The sequence below is a fragment of the Zootoca vivipara genome, chromosome 5 (genome assembly GCF_963506605.1).
Source record: "Zootoca vivipara chromosome 5, rZooViv1.1, whole genome shotgun sequence".
Lineage (NCBI taxonomy): Eukaryota > Metazoa > Chordata > Lepidosauria > Squamata > Lacertidae > Zootoca > Zootoca vivipara.
Window position 1 is genome coordinate 37116001 of NC_083280.1, and position 17784 is coordinate 37133784.

The 17784-nt window shown below is 43.5% G+C and overlaps 1 protein-coding gene across 5 annotated transcripts in view; it reads left to right on the forward strand.

Moving 5' to 3' along the window:
* EPHB1 (EPH receptor B1) overlaps positions 1 to 17784 on the forward strand; it is a 344890-nt gene that overhangs the window by 137153 nt on the left and 189953 nt on the right. For 4 of the 5 annotated variants that reach the window (XM_060274589.1, XM_060274587.1, XM_060274588.1 and 1 more), the window contains exon 3: positions 413 to 1094. In XM_060274589.1, the coding sequence (XP_060130572.1) occupies positions 413 to 1094 (682 nt within the window). Of the gene's footprint in view, positions 1 to 412; positions 3733 to 4093; positions 12647 to 17784 lie in introns of those variants that run through there. The other variant, XM_060274592.1, reaches the window with a different exon arrangement.

Sequence of the window (17784 nt, forward strand, 5' to 3'; positions counted from 1 at the left end):
CACAGAACCTTAAGGGCATCAGATGATTCAGAGTTGCATCAGCTTCAAGAGGCGGGTTAGCATATGAGTAAAAATCTAAATGTGTGTGTCACTTTGCTGGCCTCGAGCAGTGTGTGTGTGTGTGTGTGTGTGTGTGTGTGTGTGTGTGTAACTGGGCCAAGAACTCTTAGCTTATTGGCTTTGTTTCTGTTGGCTGATTCCATGCTCATGGAACAGACCCTAAAATTAGGGATGTCTCTCACGTTTTTCAGAGCTGAAAGTAGAACGCACAAATCCTCCAAGTCTTGTGTATCCCAGCTAGCTTGCAGTGATTAATGATCCCCCTGGTTTAAAGTGCCATCTCTGTGTTTCGTTCTCTCCATTCATTTTAATTGCCTGATTCCCCCCCTCCCTTCTTATTTGTTCCACACAGTGGGAAGAAGTCAGCGGCTACGATGAGAACCTCAACACTATCCGGACTTACCAGGTGTGCAATGTCTTTGAGCCCAACCAGAACAACTGGCTCCTCACTACGTTCATCAACCGACGGGGCGCGCACCGCATCTACACAGAGATGCGGTTCACGGTGAGGGACTGCAGCAGCCTCCCGAATGTCCCTGGTTCCTGCAAGGAAACCTTCAACCTGTATTACTATGAGACAGACTCTGTCATCGCCACCAAGAGGTCAGCCTTCTGGACAGAGGCCCCCTACCTCAAGGTGGACACTATCGCTGCAGACGAGAGCTTCTCTCAGGTGGACTTTGGTGGCAGGTTGATGAAGGTGAACACAGAGGTGAGGAGCTTTGGTCCCCTCAATCGCAACGGCTTTTACCTGGCCTTTCAGGATTATGGGGCGTGCATGTCACTGCTGTCGGTGAGGGTCTTTTTTAAGAAATGCCCCAGCGTGGTGCAGAATTTTGCCATCTTCCCAGAGACGATGACAGGAGCAGAGAGCACTTCCCTAGTGATTGCACGGGGCACGTGCATCCCGAATGCCGAGGAGGTGGATGTGCCCATTAAGTTGTACTGCAATGGTGATGGGGAGTGGATGGTTCCCATTGGCCGCTGTACCTGCAAGGCTGGATATGAGCCCGAGAACAATGTGGCCTGCAAAGGTAAGGTGATGATTCATTGAGATGTTGTGTGATGATGGCCAGCCAGAAATCCTTGACATGGGACAGTGCCCAGGTGGCTCTTAAGGGGCTGGTTTGATAGCATCATTTGCCCCTAGCAAATTGGAACAGCCAACTTGTATTAATGCCAGTGTGTTTGGGATTACCTGGGAATTAAAGTTTTGCATTGCTTTGTCCACCTTTGACAGCTGTAGTTGAGTTGAGTCTTTTCAGTATCTGTAGCAAGGGTTGCTAAGAACTGTCCTAAGTGGTACCTGCCTTAAACCAAGTCAGGCAGAAAATGTGACATCTTAATAAATGAAATAAGGACTGAGATGATGTATGTTGAGCAGTGACAGTGATTTACATGTGATTCCTCTGTCCAATTGTGTTTTGCCTTAGGTTATGAGCTTTATGCCACACAGTTGTTCAGAGTAGAAAATCCCACTTACATTTTATCCCAGTGCTGAAGCTCCTGAAATGACCATCAAATGAGCAACTTCTTTGCTCATGGTTGAGTCATGGCATATAGGAAACTCCTTTGTGAATGTCTAGTATCCTAGGTGTAAATTTGCAGTGGAATTTGCAAGTTGATAATACTTCTGCCGAAGTTTAGTAGTACTCACACCCTTTCTGTATCTCTTTGGTAAATGTTTTTTTTGGGGGGAGCAATTTTATTGGCATCAGCATTGAACAATGAGCTTTTGGTGGAGCAAATGGGACTGAAGTGGGAGTCATGTCTACAAATATCTGTTTGTGGTTTCACAAGGATCAAATGTGGCCTTCACTGAGCTCACCCAAGAGGAACCTTTGTTGTTGTTGTTTAGTCGTGTCCAACTCTTTGTGACCCCATGGACCAGAACACGCCAGGCACTCCTGTCTTGCACTGCCTCCCGCAGTTTGGTCAGACTCATGTTGGTAGCTTCGAGAACACTGTCCAACCATCTCGTCCTCTGTCGTCCCCTTCTCCTTGTGCCCTTCATCTTTCCCAACAGGAACCTTTACTTAGCTGAAATCTCTCAGTCAACATTTTGCCACATATTTACTGGATAATACATCCCACAAAGTTGGATCCAGGGTGACCTATGTTAGGCTGACCTACTGATACTGCTGTGACAGGTGAACATGTCTGTTCTGTCAGGATAGCTCTACCAGGAAGAACAGCAGCAAATGTCACTGCCTGCTTGGCGCTCTGCCTGGTGAGCAGGCAGGTGGTAGCTATGATGATGGGGGTGGGGGTGGTGAAGAAGAAGAGCAGCAGAAGCAACTAGTGAAAATGGTGTTGAGACTTTCTGATGGAGAAATGGAGAGTATCTAGTGCAAGGAACCTCAAAAACCTAGAGTTAGAATCATAGAATCATAGGGTTGGAAGAGACCACAAGGGCCATCCAGTCCAAACCCCTGCCAAGCAGGAAACACCATCAAAGCATTCCTGACATATGGCTGTCAAGCATCTGCTTAAAGACCTCCAAATAAGGAGACTCCACCACACTCCTTGGCAGCAAATTCCACTGCCGAACAGCTCTTACTGTCAGGAAGTTCTTCCTAATGTTTAGGTGGAATCTTTGGATGAATTGACACTCTTTGGATGAATTCAGATGAATGGCAGTGTGTTATTGTTCTAAATGGCATGGGCCATGCCTCTGTGTATGAATTGAGACTTGGGAGTTAGCTTCTCCAGGCTGAGAAATCTGAGGTGGGTAAGTTAGACATCTAGAATATGATGGGAATTATTTCCCTCTCTGTTTTCCACAATGGTGACACGGGAGGTAAAGGTACTCTATACAGCTGGGGGGTATGGAGCACACACTAGGGAAATGCTAAAATCTAGGGACCATGATGTGATCTGGCTCCTGTAAGTGCAAGGCCATATACGGGGATCTATTATTGTGAAGTGAGTGCTTTGTGTGGAAACAAGTATATGTCACAATGTCAAGGCTATAAGTGGCTGAGATTATGCAAATGGCAGTACATAGTTGGCCATGTGCCTGAGGCGGCACATTCTGAATGCTGTGTCTCACACAGAATGTTTACAGTGTTTGTAGTGAAACCCTGAGGGAACTGCATGTAAATGTTTAGTAAATACTTCAAACAGAAAAAAGGTGCATACTTTTTATAGAGAACATACTGTGCAAAAAGTTACTTGACCTTATTCCTCATTCACACTTTAAAATGCTCTCTAAAACAACATATTGCCAGCAGAGTCTAATATTAGCAAATATATTGCTTTGCTTTCAGTATGCTTTCTAAAAGATAGCTGCTTGTGGAGTTTTTATAAGGTGAAATTAGTATCTAAGGAAAATGGAAATTGAATCTAAGGGCCAAAACAGATGTGATGCAGTCAATTCATGATTGCATTTCCCAACTTTTTATTGTTCAACTTTAAAGCAGCCAGTTTTTGTAGGAGCAGTGATACTGGGGGAGTGTAGGTTGAAACATTTTCCTCTGCTGTTTTCTCCATTTAAATCCTCCCCCCACAATTTTGCTATTACACCAAACTGAGAAAAACCCCAAACATGGTAGAGCTATCTGTATTTTCCCCCAGCAGGGCTGATGGCAGCTTTGGGGTGGGGTGGAAAAGCAATTTCAATTGAGAAATGACATGGGAGAAAGGCATGGCATGGGTGCCTTTGGGAGGAAGGTAAAGGTAAAGGGACCCCTGACCATTAGGTCCAGTCGTGACCGACTCTGGGGTTGCGCGCTCATCTCGCATTATTGGCCGAGGGAGCCGGCGTATAGCTTCCAGGTCATGTGGCCAGCATGACAAAGCCACTTCTGGCAAACCAGAGCAGCACATGGAAACGCCGTTTACCTTCCCACTGTAGCGGTTCCTATTTATCTACTTGCACTTTGACGTGCTTTCGAACTGCTAGGTTGGCAGGAGCTGGGACCAAGCAACGGGAGCTCACCCCGTCACAGGGATTTGAACCGCTGACCTTCTGATCAGCAAGCCCTAGGCTCTGTGGTTTAACCACAGCGCCACCTGGGTCCTTGGGAGGAAGAGCAAGATATAAATCACCATCTTGGATGTCGTTTGTGATCCCAGATCTGCTCCCACATTGCTTTCTCAGGCATCCAGATCTGGCTGCTTGGAAGCCAAACAGAAAAAACCACATAAAAGCCAGCATACCACCACAAGTGTATCCAAAAATCCTCTTTTTCTGCAAAGCTGCCACCCTTCACTCATACCAACTGTGCTCAAAAAGGTGGTTTAATGCCGGGGGGGGGAGGGGGCTAGGGCTACCTGAGGCTGGCTTAGTAAGCACACTAGGCTCTTACAAACAATAGGGCCACAGCTCTACTAATAAGATGAGTGAACTACTAAACAACTCACACATTTGGCCTTGAATTTTGCATGAATGACTAATCTAAGATTCAAGCTAGCTGAGCCAGAAGGAGAATTGTCCCCCTCCACAGAAGGGGAGGAGCTGACATTTGGAAAATGATAAAGTTCCCCCCATGCCTTCAAGTGATCTGGCACAAGACAACTTCTCAACTGGTGGTGCCCTAGTGCCCCCACTCCCAGAAATACCTTTCAGATGAGTACCCAGTACCACCTGAGCTCTATGCATAGCTAAAGACCTGAGGCCCATAAAATAATGGGAAGAAGTGAAAATTCCTACTGCCTCTGTGTGTGTGTGTTCTTCAACATCAACTTCGTTGGACTGGTCATGTTGTGCAGATGCTTGATGATCGTCTTCCAAAGCAACTACTCTATTCTGAACTTAAAAATGGAAAGCGTGGTCAACAAAAGAGGTTTAGAGACTGTCTCAAGGGAAATCTAAAAAAAAAGTAGTATAAACACTGACAACTGGGAAACACTGGCCTGCGAGTACTCCAGTTGGAGAACAGCCTTTACCAAAGGTATCATGGGCTTTGAAGAAGCTCGATCTCAGGACGCAAGGGAGAAACGTGCTAAGAGGAAGGCACGCTTGGCAAATCCGCACCGTGATCAGCTCCTGCCTGGAAACCAATGTCCCCACTGTGGAAGGATGTGTGGATCCAGAATTGGCCTCCACAGTCACTTATGACCCATTGTTAAAACCGTGTTTATGGAAGACAATCTTATTTGGCTACGAGTGATCGTCAAAAAAGAAGAAGTGTGTATGTATGTGTGCAGGCGCATATATGGTCATTTATTGTCTCCAACATCTGGTAATTAGAGCGCCCAACAGATCCTATTTATATGGATCTGCAGGTCCCTAAAGTTGGGATACTTCTCCCAACTGAAGGGGTTAAAATTAATTTCAGTAAGCCTGCCTGGTTTAAGAAGAAAATAGAAGCTATTTATACTATGGAAACACCAGTAGTGTTTATTTGGTTTAATAATGGAAGTGTAAGATCCCTAGCGAGATAGGGTGCAGTGAAAGAAAGCAGTAAAAAAATTAATTATAGTTCTCCATATATCCTATACAATGCAATACAAACATAAAAAAAACCCTAGGAGATAATTGATGACTGTATCATATTCACCATCTAGTGGCATCATGAGCAGGTACTGAAATAAATTGAAAGCAAATTATAACATTACAAAGTTTAAATATGAATAATGGAGCAGCGTAAAGCTTATGGAGCAGGGAAGGAGTTGAAAGATTTTGCGCTGTGGCAACAATGATGAGATACCTGCAGCCCTCCTGGTGTTGTTGGCCTCCAACTCCCATTAATCCCAACCAGCATGGCCACAGGCCAGGAATGATGGGAAATGCAGTTCAACAAGGTCTGGAGGGCCACAGGTATCCCACTGCGGCTTTACAAGACATAACCTTGAAGCCAGGATTTCTAAAAACAGCATTGATTGGCATCCATAGGCCTACAATGGAGAGACTGGATCATCCCTAAGTGCACCTTTGTATAGTGACTAAATGGCAGCTGTCATTGCTTCTCTTTTGGTATTAATGATGCACATTTAGAAGCATTTGCAGCATTCCTGGAAGGGGATTATATTTCTTCCCTTGGGGCACTCTTGGGCTGCACAGCTTCAAAGCATGCACTGGTCATACAGTAATCCTTGCCTGCCATGTTGACAGGTCAGGTGATAAGTGCATAGATGGTGGTGGTCAGATGCACCTTATAAAAATAGCCTTGCTAACGCTGACAAGCAGTAAGAGAGAATGGGAAATGCGTCTCTTTTATTGCACTGTTCAGAAGAGGAGAACTGGCACCCTAAATTGGAGGCCTCGGATGGGGTGTCTACCAGTGGCAGATGGTGATCAGGCTTCTGGCTGAGCCGGGAACTGGAAGTGGTAGACCAATCACTGGAATGGGGGTGTCAGCTGACGTAACACAGTCTGCTGCCTTAGGGATCCTTGCCATTGCACTCCTCGGATCCCCATTCAACACTCTTGTCACACTCTCCCCCTCCCCATTCTATTGCATCAAAGCTCCTAATTTAGCTGAAACTTATGATGGAGAACAGCTAGTTTCTCCTTTCATGGAATAGCTTTTTTTTATTCTGCTCATGGTGGCTTAGATTAGATTCCAGCACACATTTTAACGGTTTCCAGGTCATATCAAGATGGAAAGTCCAATTTTGAGTAGGAGACATAAAGGCTGATAATATGAATTAATTCACCCGTTCAGATAGGCTACATACATTGCGGTATGTAGATAGGCTACATACCTTGCGGTATGTATTTGTGAAGACAGTTGCAAGATTGTCAGTTTACCTTCTTCCTGCCCTTCTTTCACTTCACTTACTTGGCATTTCCTTGATTTTCTGTGCCTCACGAATCTATAGAATTTGTAGAATGTATACGACCATCACAATGAGATTGGAGTCCATGGTTGGTGTGGGTGGGCATCAGCTGAGGATCCGCACCACAGGAGAGGACCTATTGACAAGAGCCCACTGTCCTTATTGTAGTGAGGAGGTGGACTTGCTGAGGTGAGCGGGCATGGAGGATGCCCAGCAACCAATGCTGTCTCACAATATAGTGGAACAAGGCACATTGTGAGGTAAGAGATGATGTAATAGCAAAGTAGTAAGATGAGTAATACAGCTTCTAAACTCTAGGACATTTGCGATCATGACGACAGGAATGAACATGACCTTAAATGTCCTTCGTAGCAAAACCGATTCATGTTTTGACACCCCTCCTTCAAAAGATTTCCCCTTCTTGCTTGGAAACTCATTGCCCCCTCAGGCTGGCCTTGATTGTTTGTCAGCACCAAGGTGCAGGGGCTGTTGTAAAGCAAAATCAAACTGCAGATTGCTTTCTTGAAGAAGGCCACGCAACAGCTGCCACGCGAAGGCAGAACTCTCCGAAGTGATGTTTGTGATTTCTTGGCTTCAAAGGGCTGTGTGGGGCTGCGTTGGCTGGCTGGGCCTCTTTCATCTTTCTCATTATTTCCTGAGTGAAACGGCAGGAATCAGAACAAGCCTTGATTGGTTCTGATTTAAATGGAACTCCGGGAACGACACTCTGATTCTTTCTCTTAATTGGAACTTTTCTCTCTCTTGTTTTGGGCTTTGCCATGCGTGCTGTCAATTTGATACCGCCTGCTGGAATCCTCAGAGGGTTTGGATTTATAAATATGGAAATTATGTAATTTCTCCTTTTATGTCACTGCTTTCTGAGTTTTTATTAACATGCTCATTCCCCCCCCTCCTTTATGCCTAGTGGCTTTACTGAAACTTTCTGTTCTTTGAAATAACACTCCAGTTTGAAAGGTTCAGTCCAAAGTTGCTGGAAGGCAAGGCAATGAAAACGTTGGGAGTGTTGGACATGGTGCCACTACTGAAGGCAGCTTTCAAAATGCTAATAGTAAAGAAGGAAGGAAGGAAGGAAGGAAGGAAGGAAGGAAGGAAGGAAGGAAGGAAGGAAGGAAGGAAAGAAAGAAAGAAAGAAAGAAAGAAAGAAAGAAAGAAAGAAAGAAAGAAAGAAAGAAAGAAAGAAAGCAAGCCATCATGGGTCTGAGGATAACTGAATTCTATGCAAAGACTAATCTCAAAAAGTTGTAGTTACAGGGGAAATCATCTTTTTCTTTTCTTAAAAAAATGTTTCTGGATCTCACCATTACAGAAATTGCTTCATAATATAATTCTCAAGTCTTCCAAGAGAAGTAATGTTTTTTAAACATTTGGTTCTTATAATTTTTCGCCCTGCTAAGTCTTTTTATACTGTACTTTGCAAGACTATAATACATAGAGTCACTGTTATTTATTTGAAAGATTTCTAGGCTGCCCTATAGGCCAATGTCATGAATGGATTCATGCCACTGACATGAGAATGATCAGTTTCAGGTTTGAAATCTAATTCTGGGACTTTCAGTAAATTGGAGGAAGTGGCTGCAATGTGCCCTAAATCTTAATTTAATAATTCTTTGATGTTTTAACTACCTGATTTTCTTTCTGTCTTTCTCATATGGCTTTCTCCTTTCCAGTTAATAGCAGACCTCCTTGGCTTAAACTCGACAAACTATATCAAATTTTGAAGATTAAAATTTTGAAGGTTTATTTGCTTTGCTCACAAGAGATGCTTCTTTTTTAAAAAACCGTGTGTTTGATTGCAATATAATGTTCCGTCACTAGATGGCTCTATGTGCTCTGTGGAGTTAAATAGAGGGTGTGTCCTTTATAGACAAAGAAGCGAGAAACAGCTCAAGGTGTGTGGAAAGGCTTTTTTTTTTTTTTTGGTTCACAGGTAAAACTGATGACAAAGACCCATACCTTGTACAATGAGCAGTTCAAGACCTGGCCAGAATCTCCATTTTTTTTTTTTTACTCTAACACAATAGTAGCAATCTTCATTTCCATTTAGTAAAAGATGGAAGATGTTTTCCAGTACTATACATTCGATTATACCACTATTATGCCAAAGAAGTATGATTCTTTGCATATATGTACATGCATTTCCAAGATCTTTCAATCCCCAGGGAACAGGGGAAGGTGTGAAAAGTGTAATCTTCTTAAAAGATTTATTTGTGTTTTGCAAAGGGTGTAAAGCTGACAAAAGGGCCCTGCTCCAGGTCATCCTCTGCCTTTCTTTCCATCTGCCTGCACTTATCCCATGTCAGCTGCTGCACAGCCTCAGCATGCTACTCACAGCGGTGCAATTACCCATTACTGCATCTTTGCGCAAAACTAATGACATTTTCACCAGTTTTATCCAGGGCAAAAGGTGGTTCCCCTAGCAGGCCATAGTGAAAAGGGTTAAATTGTTCACTCTGGCCAAAACCACCTCTTTTAATATAAAACATGTATGAAGTAATTTCTCGGAGCAGAGATTGTGTGTGTGTGTGTTTTAAAACTCTTTGAAAATAAATAAAACAAAGTGTGTTGTCGTCCCGTTCCCCCCCCCCCCCGCAAATGTTTGTTGTTTTCAAGGAGGTAGACCTGAAGCTCACTCTCTCTATAGGGCAAACACATGGCCTAGTGTGTTGCCATACACCTGGGATTTCTTGGACACGTCTGGTTTTGGGGGACCAGCACCCCCATCTGGGCAGATTTTTGCATTTTGGTTTAAATGTCAGGGTTGTTGTTTATTTAATTATGTTTTGGCTTTTTTTGTGGGGCATGCTCAGAAGGAGCTGTGCCCTGGAACAGGAAACAGGCACCAGGTGGTCTGGAGCTGCCTGCTGGAGGTTGCACTAAGTCTGGTGTTGTTTTTGGCTGCTGCCAGGCCTTGTGCTGTCTTCCTGGGGCTGCGCTGGTCCCTGCAGTCACCTGGCCTTGCGTGGCCTTCTCGGGGCTGCTCAGCCTCTCTCATTGTGAGCAGGGGGCCGAAGACAGCAAAGGTGAGAGAGGGGAGGCAAAAAGCGGGGAGCAGGCAGGTGAGGAAGGGGAGGGTTAGCAGCAGGGAGAGGGCGAGTGAGGGAGATATGGGGTGGGGGGTGGGGTGTCTGGATGGTGGTGGTGTCCAGGTTTTTGATCCCCGGAATATGGCATCCTTAGCATGGCATACAGTCTATAGGTTCGTCCAAACCTATTTGCTTCCTGCCACAGCTGACACAAATGGGGACAGAAGAGCCTGCAATCACATATTTTACTCATTGAAGCAATGTTTCCTTTATCGTCCGAAATCTTTTGACAGTGATGGCAAATTATAAATACCCATACCTTTTCTGGTGCCTTTGCAAGAATACAGAAAATACGAAGTGCCATTAGAGGTTGCGCTTACTGCTGGCAAGGCCATGATCCTGTATTCAGAACTCTGTGTGATAACTGAGTATTCTTTTCAGGCTTTAAAAAAAAAATTTGCTGAGAAGGAAGAAGCAACAGATATTATTGCTTGGTATGAATCCATTTGAAGCTGATAGTAATATTCATTTATTTCTGTAGTGCTCCCAGTGTGTGTGGCACCTTACAAGAGTATTAGAGGACAGGTCTGTGCCCCGAGGGACTTTCAGTTTAAAATTTGACAAGCGGAAACAACCGACAGAGTGGATGCAAATGGAGGTTGGGGGTAGAAGGGATGCACTGTGTGGTTTTTTCAATTGCACTTTCTGAGACTCAGCTATAAACTGGGTTACATTAGAGGAAGGCTGATTAAACTGTTTCTCTCCAGATGTTGCAGGATTACAACGCACATCGTCTCTATTTGCAACATTGGCTGGGTCTGAGCTGAAGCTCAGCATCTAGGAAGTCACCCCTGCACTGGGTTCTTGTGCCCAAGGCTTCATGGAAGAGGTGGGTTTTGAGCAATATTGAAAGGGGTGGCATCTCACAGGTATGCCTCCTTGTTTGAGAGCAATGGAAGCTGTGCCCCTGTGCCCAGGCTAGCAGTGTTCTGTCCTTTTTTGGTGCCTGGGGCATGCTGGGTCAACAGAACCCACCGTGCCAGCCAGCCTGCACCACCGCCACTGGACATGTGCATGCAAGGCGCAGAGGGTTCAGAGAGCATGTGCACAAGCTCGGCCCTGGCCACTGGCCAAGTGTGGCTGTGCTGTGCCCCTGCCCCCCGTCCCCTCCCACATGCTATACCCCTGGTCCAGACCCCTTCTTAGTTACTAAATAAACTGGAGTCCTTGGAGAGTTGAGAAAATCAAATGAAAAGATTCCAAGAGCTCTGGCCAGGTAGTAGAACATTAAACTTGATTCATGTTTTTTAGAAAAACATGAATGGTACGCTTTGACCTTGAAACTTGAAACTAGAGCTGATGAAGAATAAACTGAAACAGGGCCTTGTCCTGGATTCCTAAAAACTGGATTGCTACTGGAATTTGTCTTATTATTCTCAACTTAAAACTTTCTAAAAATTAATCTACTACCTGGCCAGAGCTCTTGCAATCCCTTCTTAGTTACTGTCAGATTCCAGCATAAACCATAGACACTAAAAGTGGCATGTGTGAAAAGGGTACAGATCAATGATGGTATGTGTTGTGACGTGGGGTTTGTGATTTCAGCTCTCTTGACATAATATGCTGGAGACAGTTCTCTAGTAACACTTCTTTATTAAAGCAAACAAGACTAAGCTCTGAGGAGAGGAAAGCTACATTCATAGGGACGGGGGACTAGTTAGAAAGGGATACATTTTGGAGGGAACAATATCAGGCAATCACAGTGCTGCCTTTTGGAGGAAACCAATAAGACAGAGGATCCAAATGCAGCAGCTTAAATGAACCAATAGTAGCTGTACCTTCTGGAACCAAAAGGCAGTTACTTTACCCTAATGCAAATACAGACAATTGTAATACAGATATAAAATACATTGACTCAATACACAACAGTATGGTGACCATTGGAAACAGAGCACAAGAATGAAAATGCTTCAAAATGGCAGAAAGGGCTTATTAGAGAACAGAGTTCAAGGGTGTGTTTAAAGTTTGCCCTCAGAAGTGCCCTTTAAGCATCTGCTGATATTGGCATACCAGGCTTACTCCCACGAGTTGTGCTTGTTGTTTAATTTTGCCAGGATCTGGAAGTGAATCCAAAAGACTCACAGTATGGGCTATGAATCCTTATCCTGATGGTAGGGACCACGGCGGGATTCAGCGGCGGCAGCAGATGGGTTCACACCTTGGATAATTTTCCAGCCAAGAGCTTTTACAGATGAATGGATTGCACGAGCTGTGCCTAAAAGAAGCCTTTGCTTGTCCCTTTTACTGCAGAAGCAAGAGCACACCAACCCTTTGAGAGCAAAGTCTGAAAAGGAGAGGGGGGGGGAATAAGCCATTTGTGTAATATCTTCCTGCCTTTGCAAAAAGCTCCACTGTAATGATGTTATTTAGTGAGCAGATTTTGCTTTCTTTTGTTTTTTCTTTTCACCTTGGTTTTGGATTCATGTGCACTAAAACAATGTTTAGCAAAGAGAAGAATAATTGATTTCTTGCAATATTGCACAAAGTTGCATTGCAAAAAGTAACTGAAGTGATCATTTCATATGATACTTTACTGATCAGAAGCAAACTACTTTCCCCTCTGAGCAAATTCTGCTTAGTTGGCTCCCATGTGTGTCTCCAGGGCAGCCTGAGAATATGAAATTGCAACACTGGTCTGTGCTAAAACAGATTCCGCCCTCAGCATTAGCTTTTCCATTCCAGCTGGTGTATTTGAAGTATTGTAATGGGTTTTTGTCTTTCTTTTGAATTAATTCTGGGGAAACCGAGCCAGATGGGTGGGGTATAAATAATAAATAATTAATAATAAATAAATAAATTATTATTATTGTTATTATTATTATTATTATTATTATTAATTGGCAGTGCCCACAATTTCATAGTGACCTCTCCTGATTCTGTTTAAAATGAGCAAACCCCAATTTTTCTAGATTGTTTTGGTTAAGCAATAATGATATAAATGTCTATAGCAGTCTTTCTCAAGAATCTCAACCTTGTGTCCCCAAATGCTGTTGGATTACAACTCCCATCATTGCTAGCTAACAGGACCAGTGGTCAGGAATGATGAGAGTTGTAGTCCTACAACTTCTGGGGACCCACCCAAGGTTTAGAAAAGCTGGTCTAAAGGGTAAAAGCCAAAGCCTCTGAAAGCAGGAGACCAGTGAGGAAACAATCCATGTATAGTATTTTAAGTACATTATTTTAAGATGTCTTAATATAGTTGGACGTTTTGACTTGTTGGCTGCCCTGCAGGGACAGTATACAACATTTATAATATCTTTATTAAAGTACTAGATGAAACAGTCTATTTGATTTTTATGCTCACTGAGCTTGTTCTCCAGGTGACTAGAAAAAGCACAATACCTTTAGGGTAGGTTTCCTGGTTTTCCACATTGGATTAACATGTGCTTTATTGCTTTTGTTCTTTGGAATTTGTAGTTGTAGCTTCGGTTGCTGTAGTGCTGAGGTTGAAAACCTGTGCCCTTCCATATTTGTTGGATGACATCTCTCATCAACCCTGCCCCTTGGCCATTCTGGATGGGCTGTTGGGAATTGAAGTCCAACAACACCTGGAGAGTCACAAATTGCCCACCTCTGATATATATATATATATATATATATATATATATATATATATATATATATTGTCCAGTTTGTTCTTAGGTGCTACTGGACCTATTATTATTATTATTATTATTTATATATTTCGACTGCGTCAGACGAACACGGCTACCTACCTGAGTCTACCACCTCTGCTATAGTTCATGAAATGAATTTGTACGTCCATATTTCATGGTGTTGTATGTGGGGCATTTCTTAAATATAGGAAACTTCTTGACATCTTGTGATTGATCTCAAGCCTGTACTTTGCAGTTGCTGATGGAAACAGAATGAAGCATTTAATTTTGTTAAGCATTAAACTGCAATGAATTGGCAGCTGTGGATTTGCTACCTAAACAGAACAGTGTCTTCCTGGGAGGGGGGCAATAGAAGGGGCATTTATGCTCGCTCAAACTTGCTGAAATGAATTGCAGTTGCACAGAGCTTTGTGAATATAAAAAGCGATGAATCACACACACACACACACACACACACACACAGACAGCAGAGGGCTAGGACCTAAAATAGCAAGCCCCATTTTTGTAACGTATTGCCTGAAACGCACAACATGATGTGGGGAGGAGGCACAAGAAATAGAATTGAATGAGAAGGCTAATCGTTCACTCTGAAAAAGAGTGGAGTGGAATGCCATGACATGCATTAAGGCACATTCATTCTCGTCAACACATTGAACCCAGAGAACTGTGATTCGCTTGTAGTGGCACATGACTTGCAGCACATGTGTGATGGTGCTGTGGGTTTCATTTTATGCCTCTTTTGTTGCTGGGTGCATGTTCGAGCTTTGCAAAAGATTGCATGTACCGGTAGTCATTCAGGGGAGTGATAGGAAAGCCATCTCCATTGCTGTGGAGATTAGAAAACAAAACGTTAGCTACTTAATGTGAAGATGCATGTTCAGTCCATGCACTGTTCCTTAAATGAAGCAGAGAAAAGCATGAAGTGTGGGCATGGGGGACTCTGAGAGCTTTTCTAGATTGTAGTAGCTCTATGAATGAATTAATGAGCTCTAGTAGCTCTATGAATTTGGGTGACTTGGAAAGACACATTGCATCCTAGCACCACGAAATCCTATCATCGAGATCTCTGTGCAAGAATCAGAGGCTCATGTCTCTCTTGTGCTAGCACTTTGCTCACCTGTAAGCATTACTGCGGGCGACTGTTGTGTTTCTTTAAACTGGTCAGGGTGCAAAACAGACAGACAGGCAGACAGTGTATTAAAATTATACCAGAAAGGATCAAATGAGTATTATATTTTCTTTGTATATCATATGTGTGTTCCTGGATCCACCGTTTTCAGACAGAAAGTGGTGCACAAATTATTTCTTCATTTAATCAGTAGAACATGGCATTCTGTAAACTGCATGTCCATTTGAAACAGCTCATGTGAGTTTCAGTGAGAGTACAGGGCACGGTTACAAATTATGCTGATTTTGGCTCGCTTTGATACGGGGCAAATGGAACAGAGATTGCAGAATTGATTTGTCACCAGAACTGTGTGGAATGCTTTTGGAGCTGCTCCTGTTTCCCAGCGAGGGCAGAATCCGCCTTGTGTTGTAAGTAGGCACGCTCGCTGCCTCCCTTATGCAAGCTCCCAAGAGATACACACCGCCTGACATCTGTTCAAAGCCATCGTCAACCTGAGCAGCTGAGATGAGCCACTTAATAAGCCTTGGGGAACTGTCACTAAAAATTCCCGGTAAAGGAAGGCTGAGAAAATAGGCCTAATTCCACTGCTGGGGGAAAAATAGGTCTCTGTGTTGTTTAGCTCCCTCTCCCCCTGTACCTCCCCCCACCCTAGAACAAAAGCAGCAGATATCATGGGGCTATTAGACCCAAGCGCTTCATGCTGACAGCCAAACTCAGGGGGCACTTAGGGAGCCATTAATACCAGCTTTTATCGGCACTTAGCTGCTCACTCAGAGCCCCAAAGTGAAAAGCAGAGGCAGAGGCTCACGATCTTCATGAAACGTGTCTTCAGGTCCCCAGGGAGATTAGCTGTATGATTTGGGGTCAGAATGACCAAGGCCATTACCATGGTGGCACTGGAAAGAAAACTTGAATATTGTTATAATGTCTCTTACTCTTTAATATTTTGTGTTTATCCCCCTTTGCTATGGTGGCTGTTTTTAGCTTGTATTGTGCAAGCAATTCTGGTGAAACCCACTGTGGCGTTTGCCCATTCCTTGTGATTTTGTTTGTACGGGGGGGGGGGGTGAAATGGTTAATGTAGATTGACCAATGAGAAAGCTCAGAAAGCTACCTGGTTTTGAGGCTCAGCCCAGGGGTTTTACCATTGGGAGATAGAGGAGTTAGACTCAGACAGAGCCAGTAAGACAAACATAGTGGTTGTGACAGCTAGAGTGAGAGACAGGGATAGAACTGAGAGAGAAGAGTGTGACAGTGTGAGATAGTGCCACATCTAGTTAAGGGCACGCATTTGAGAAACCGTTCTGAATATATTTAAAACTTGTTTGTTCTTCCATAAACTTTAATCTTCTTTGTTGACTTTACAACCTAACTGAGACTCAGTATTTCACCAGAAGAAACCTGGTTGGTGGCAGCGGAAGAATTAAGCAGTGGTGTACAGGTCAATAGTCCGTGAAACGACCGGGGGCTCTGTACGAATGCCATACCCACCCACCCAATTTCTATTCTTTTTTTTGCTTGCTCTGAAGTTCATAGATTGTGGGTGCTGCCAGGCAGGGATCTGAAAACTCTTAAAGGAAGCAAATAATAGTCTGCTTTGGAAGCAAATAATAGTCTGCTGTGTTCCAAAATGCCAAATGGGAAGTAAATTGTAAAGATTTCCCCTTAGAGGTGAATCAAGTTGAATGTTCAAACAAGTCAACGGTGCTAAGGGCCCATTGGCATTCTCTGTTTGATCTTCTAAGTACAGCTCAAACAAGAGGCATTTACAGTGGAACCTCGGTTTATGAACACCTCGGTTTACGAATTTTCGGTTTACGAATGCCGCGGACCCATCTGGAACGGATTAATTCACTTTCCATTACTTTCAATGGGAAAGTTCACTTCAGTTTATGAACGCTTCAGTTTATGAACAGACTTCCGGAACCAATTACACCCATGCTTCGGGTTAAGTACGCTTCAGGTTGAGTACTCCGCGGACCCGTCTGGAACGGATTAATCCACTTTCCATTGCTTTCAATGGGAAAGTTCGCTTCAGTTTATGAACGCTTCCGTTTATGAACAGACTTACGGAAACAATTGTGTTCATAAACTGAGGTACCACTGTATTTCCATTTGCTTCTGAACATGTGCGAATGCTTAGATGGATACAGTTGTTGTGGTTAGAGTCCCACTCCCATCAGCGCATGACAAATGGTCAAGGAGGGATGATGGGAGGTGTAGTCCAACAAGATCTGGAGGGCCTCAGGTCCCTGCCCCCAACTGCACAGGTTGGAGTGATGTGTGCATTCTTGGTAACTAAGGACAAAATGACAAGTTATGCAAAGGTCTGTGGTTTAAATCTGCCAAACGTGTGAGGGTTGTTGGGATTTTTTTAGATGTGGGAATTTTGTTGGTATTAATTCCTTTCCTCTTCTACACTTTTTCCAGCAAAAAAATAAAATAAAAAAGCATCTTTGCTGCTGTTTTCCCTCGAAGTGGAGAAAATGCAGATGTTGAGATTCCCTTGCAACAGTAGGGAATCAGGGAATGCCAACTTCCCAGTATCTTTTATTTTAGTTATTCCATGCAATATGTATCACATGGTTCTACAGTCACAGAAACTAATTGGTACTATGTCCATCATTTTTTACAGCGCAGTCCTCCTATGCACAGGATAGGCTTTAGCTCTGTGGGAGACGATCTGCTTTCCATGCAGAAGGTGCTAGGTTCAATCTTCAGCAAATCCAGGAAGAGTTGAGCTATACAGACTGATGGGCTGGCATGGTATAAGGCAGCTCAGCAGTTGCTGTCACTGTCTTCAGTGGGGCTTAATCTAATGCAAGTGTGTGGAGAGTATAAACTTTGCCAAATCTATTGTCCTGTGAATTGTAATGTGTGAGTATCAAAAGATAGTTCAGGGCAACACTGGATAAATTTTCATTAGATGAAGATATTGAATTAAACTGAAAACTGAGGCTCAGTTACTGACAAACTGAAAATGAGTAATGCAGTCCAGGCAGCCTATCACATACTGCTTATTGTGAAATAAAATGCATTTCGTTTTGCTCTGGAACCTGCTGTCATATTTGGGCTTTGGAGTTAATTTGCCTTTTGAAATCCATTGATAAGTTTGCCCTGGCTGAAACTTAGTTTGCCTTTTCTTCAC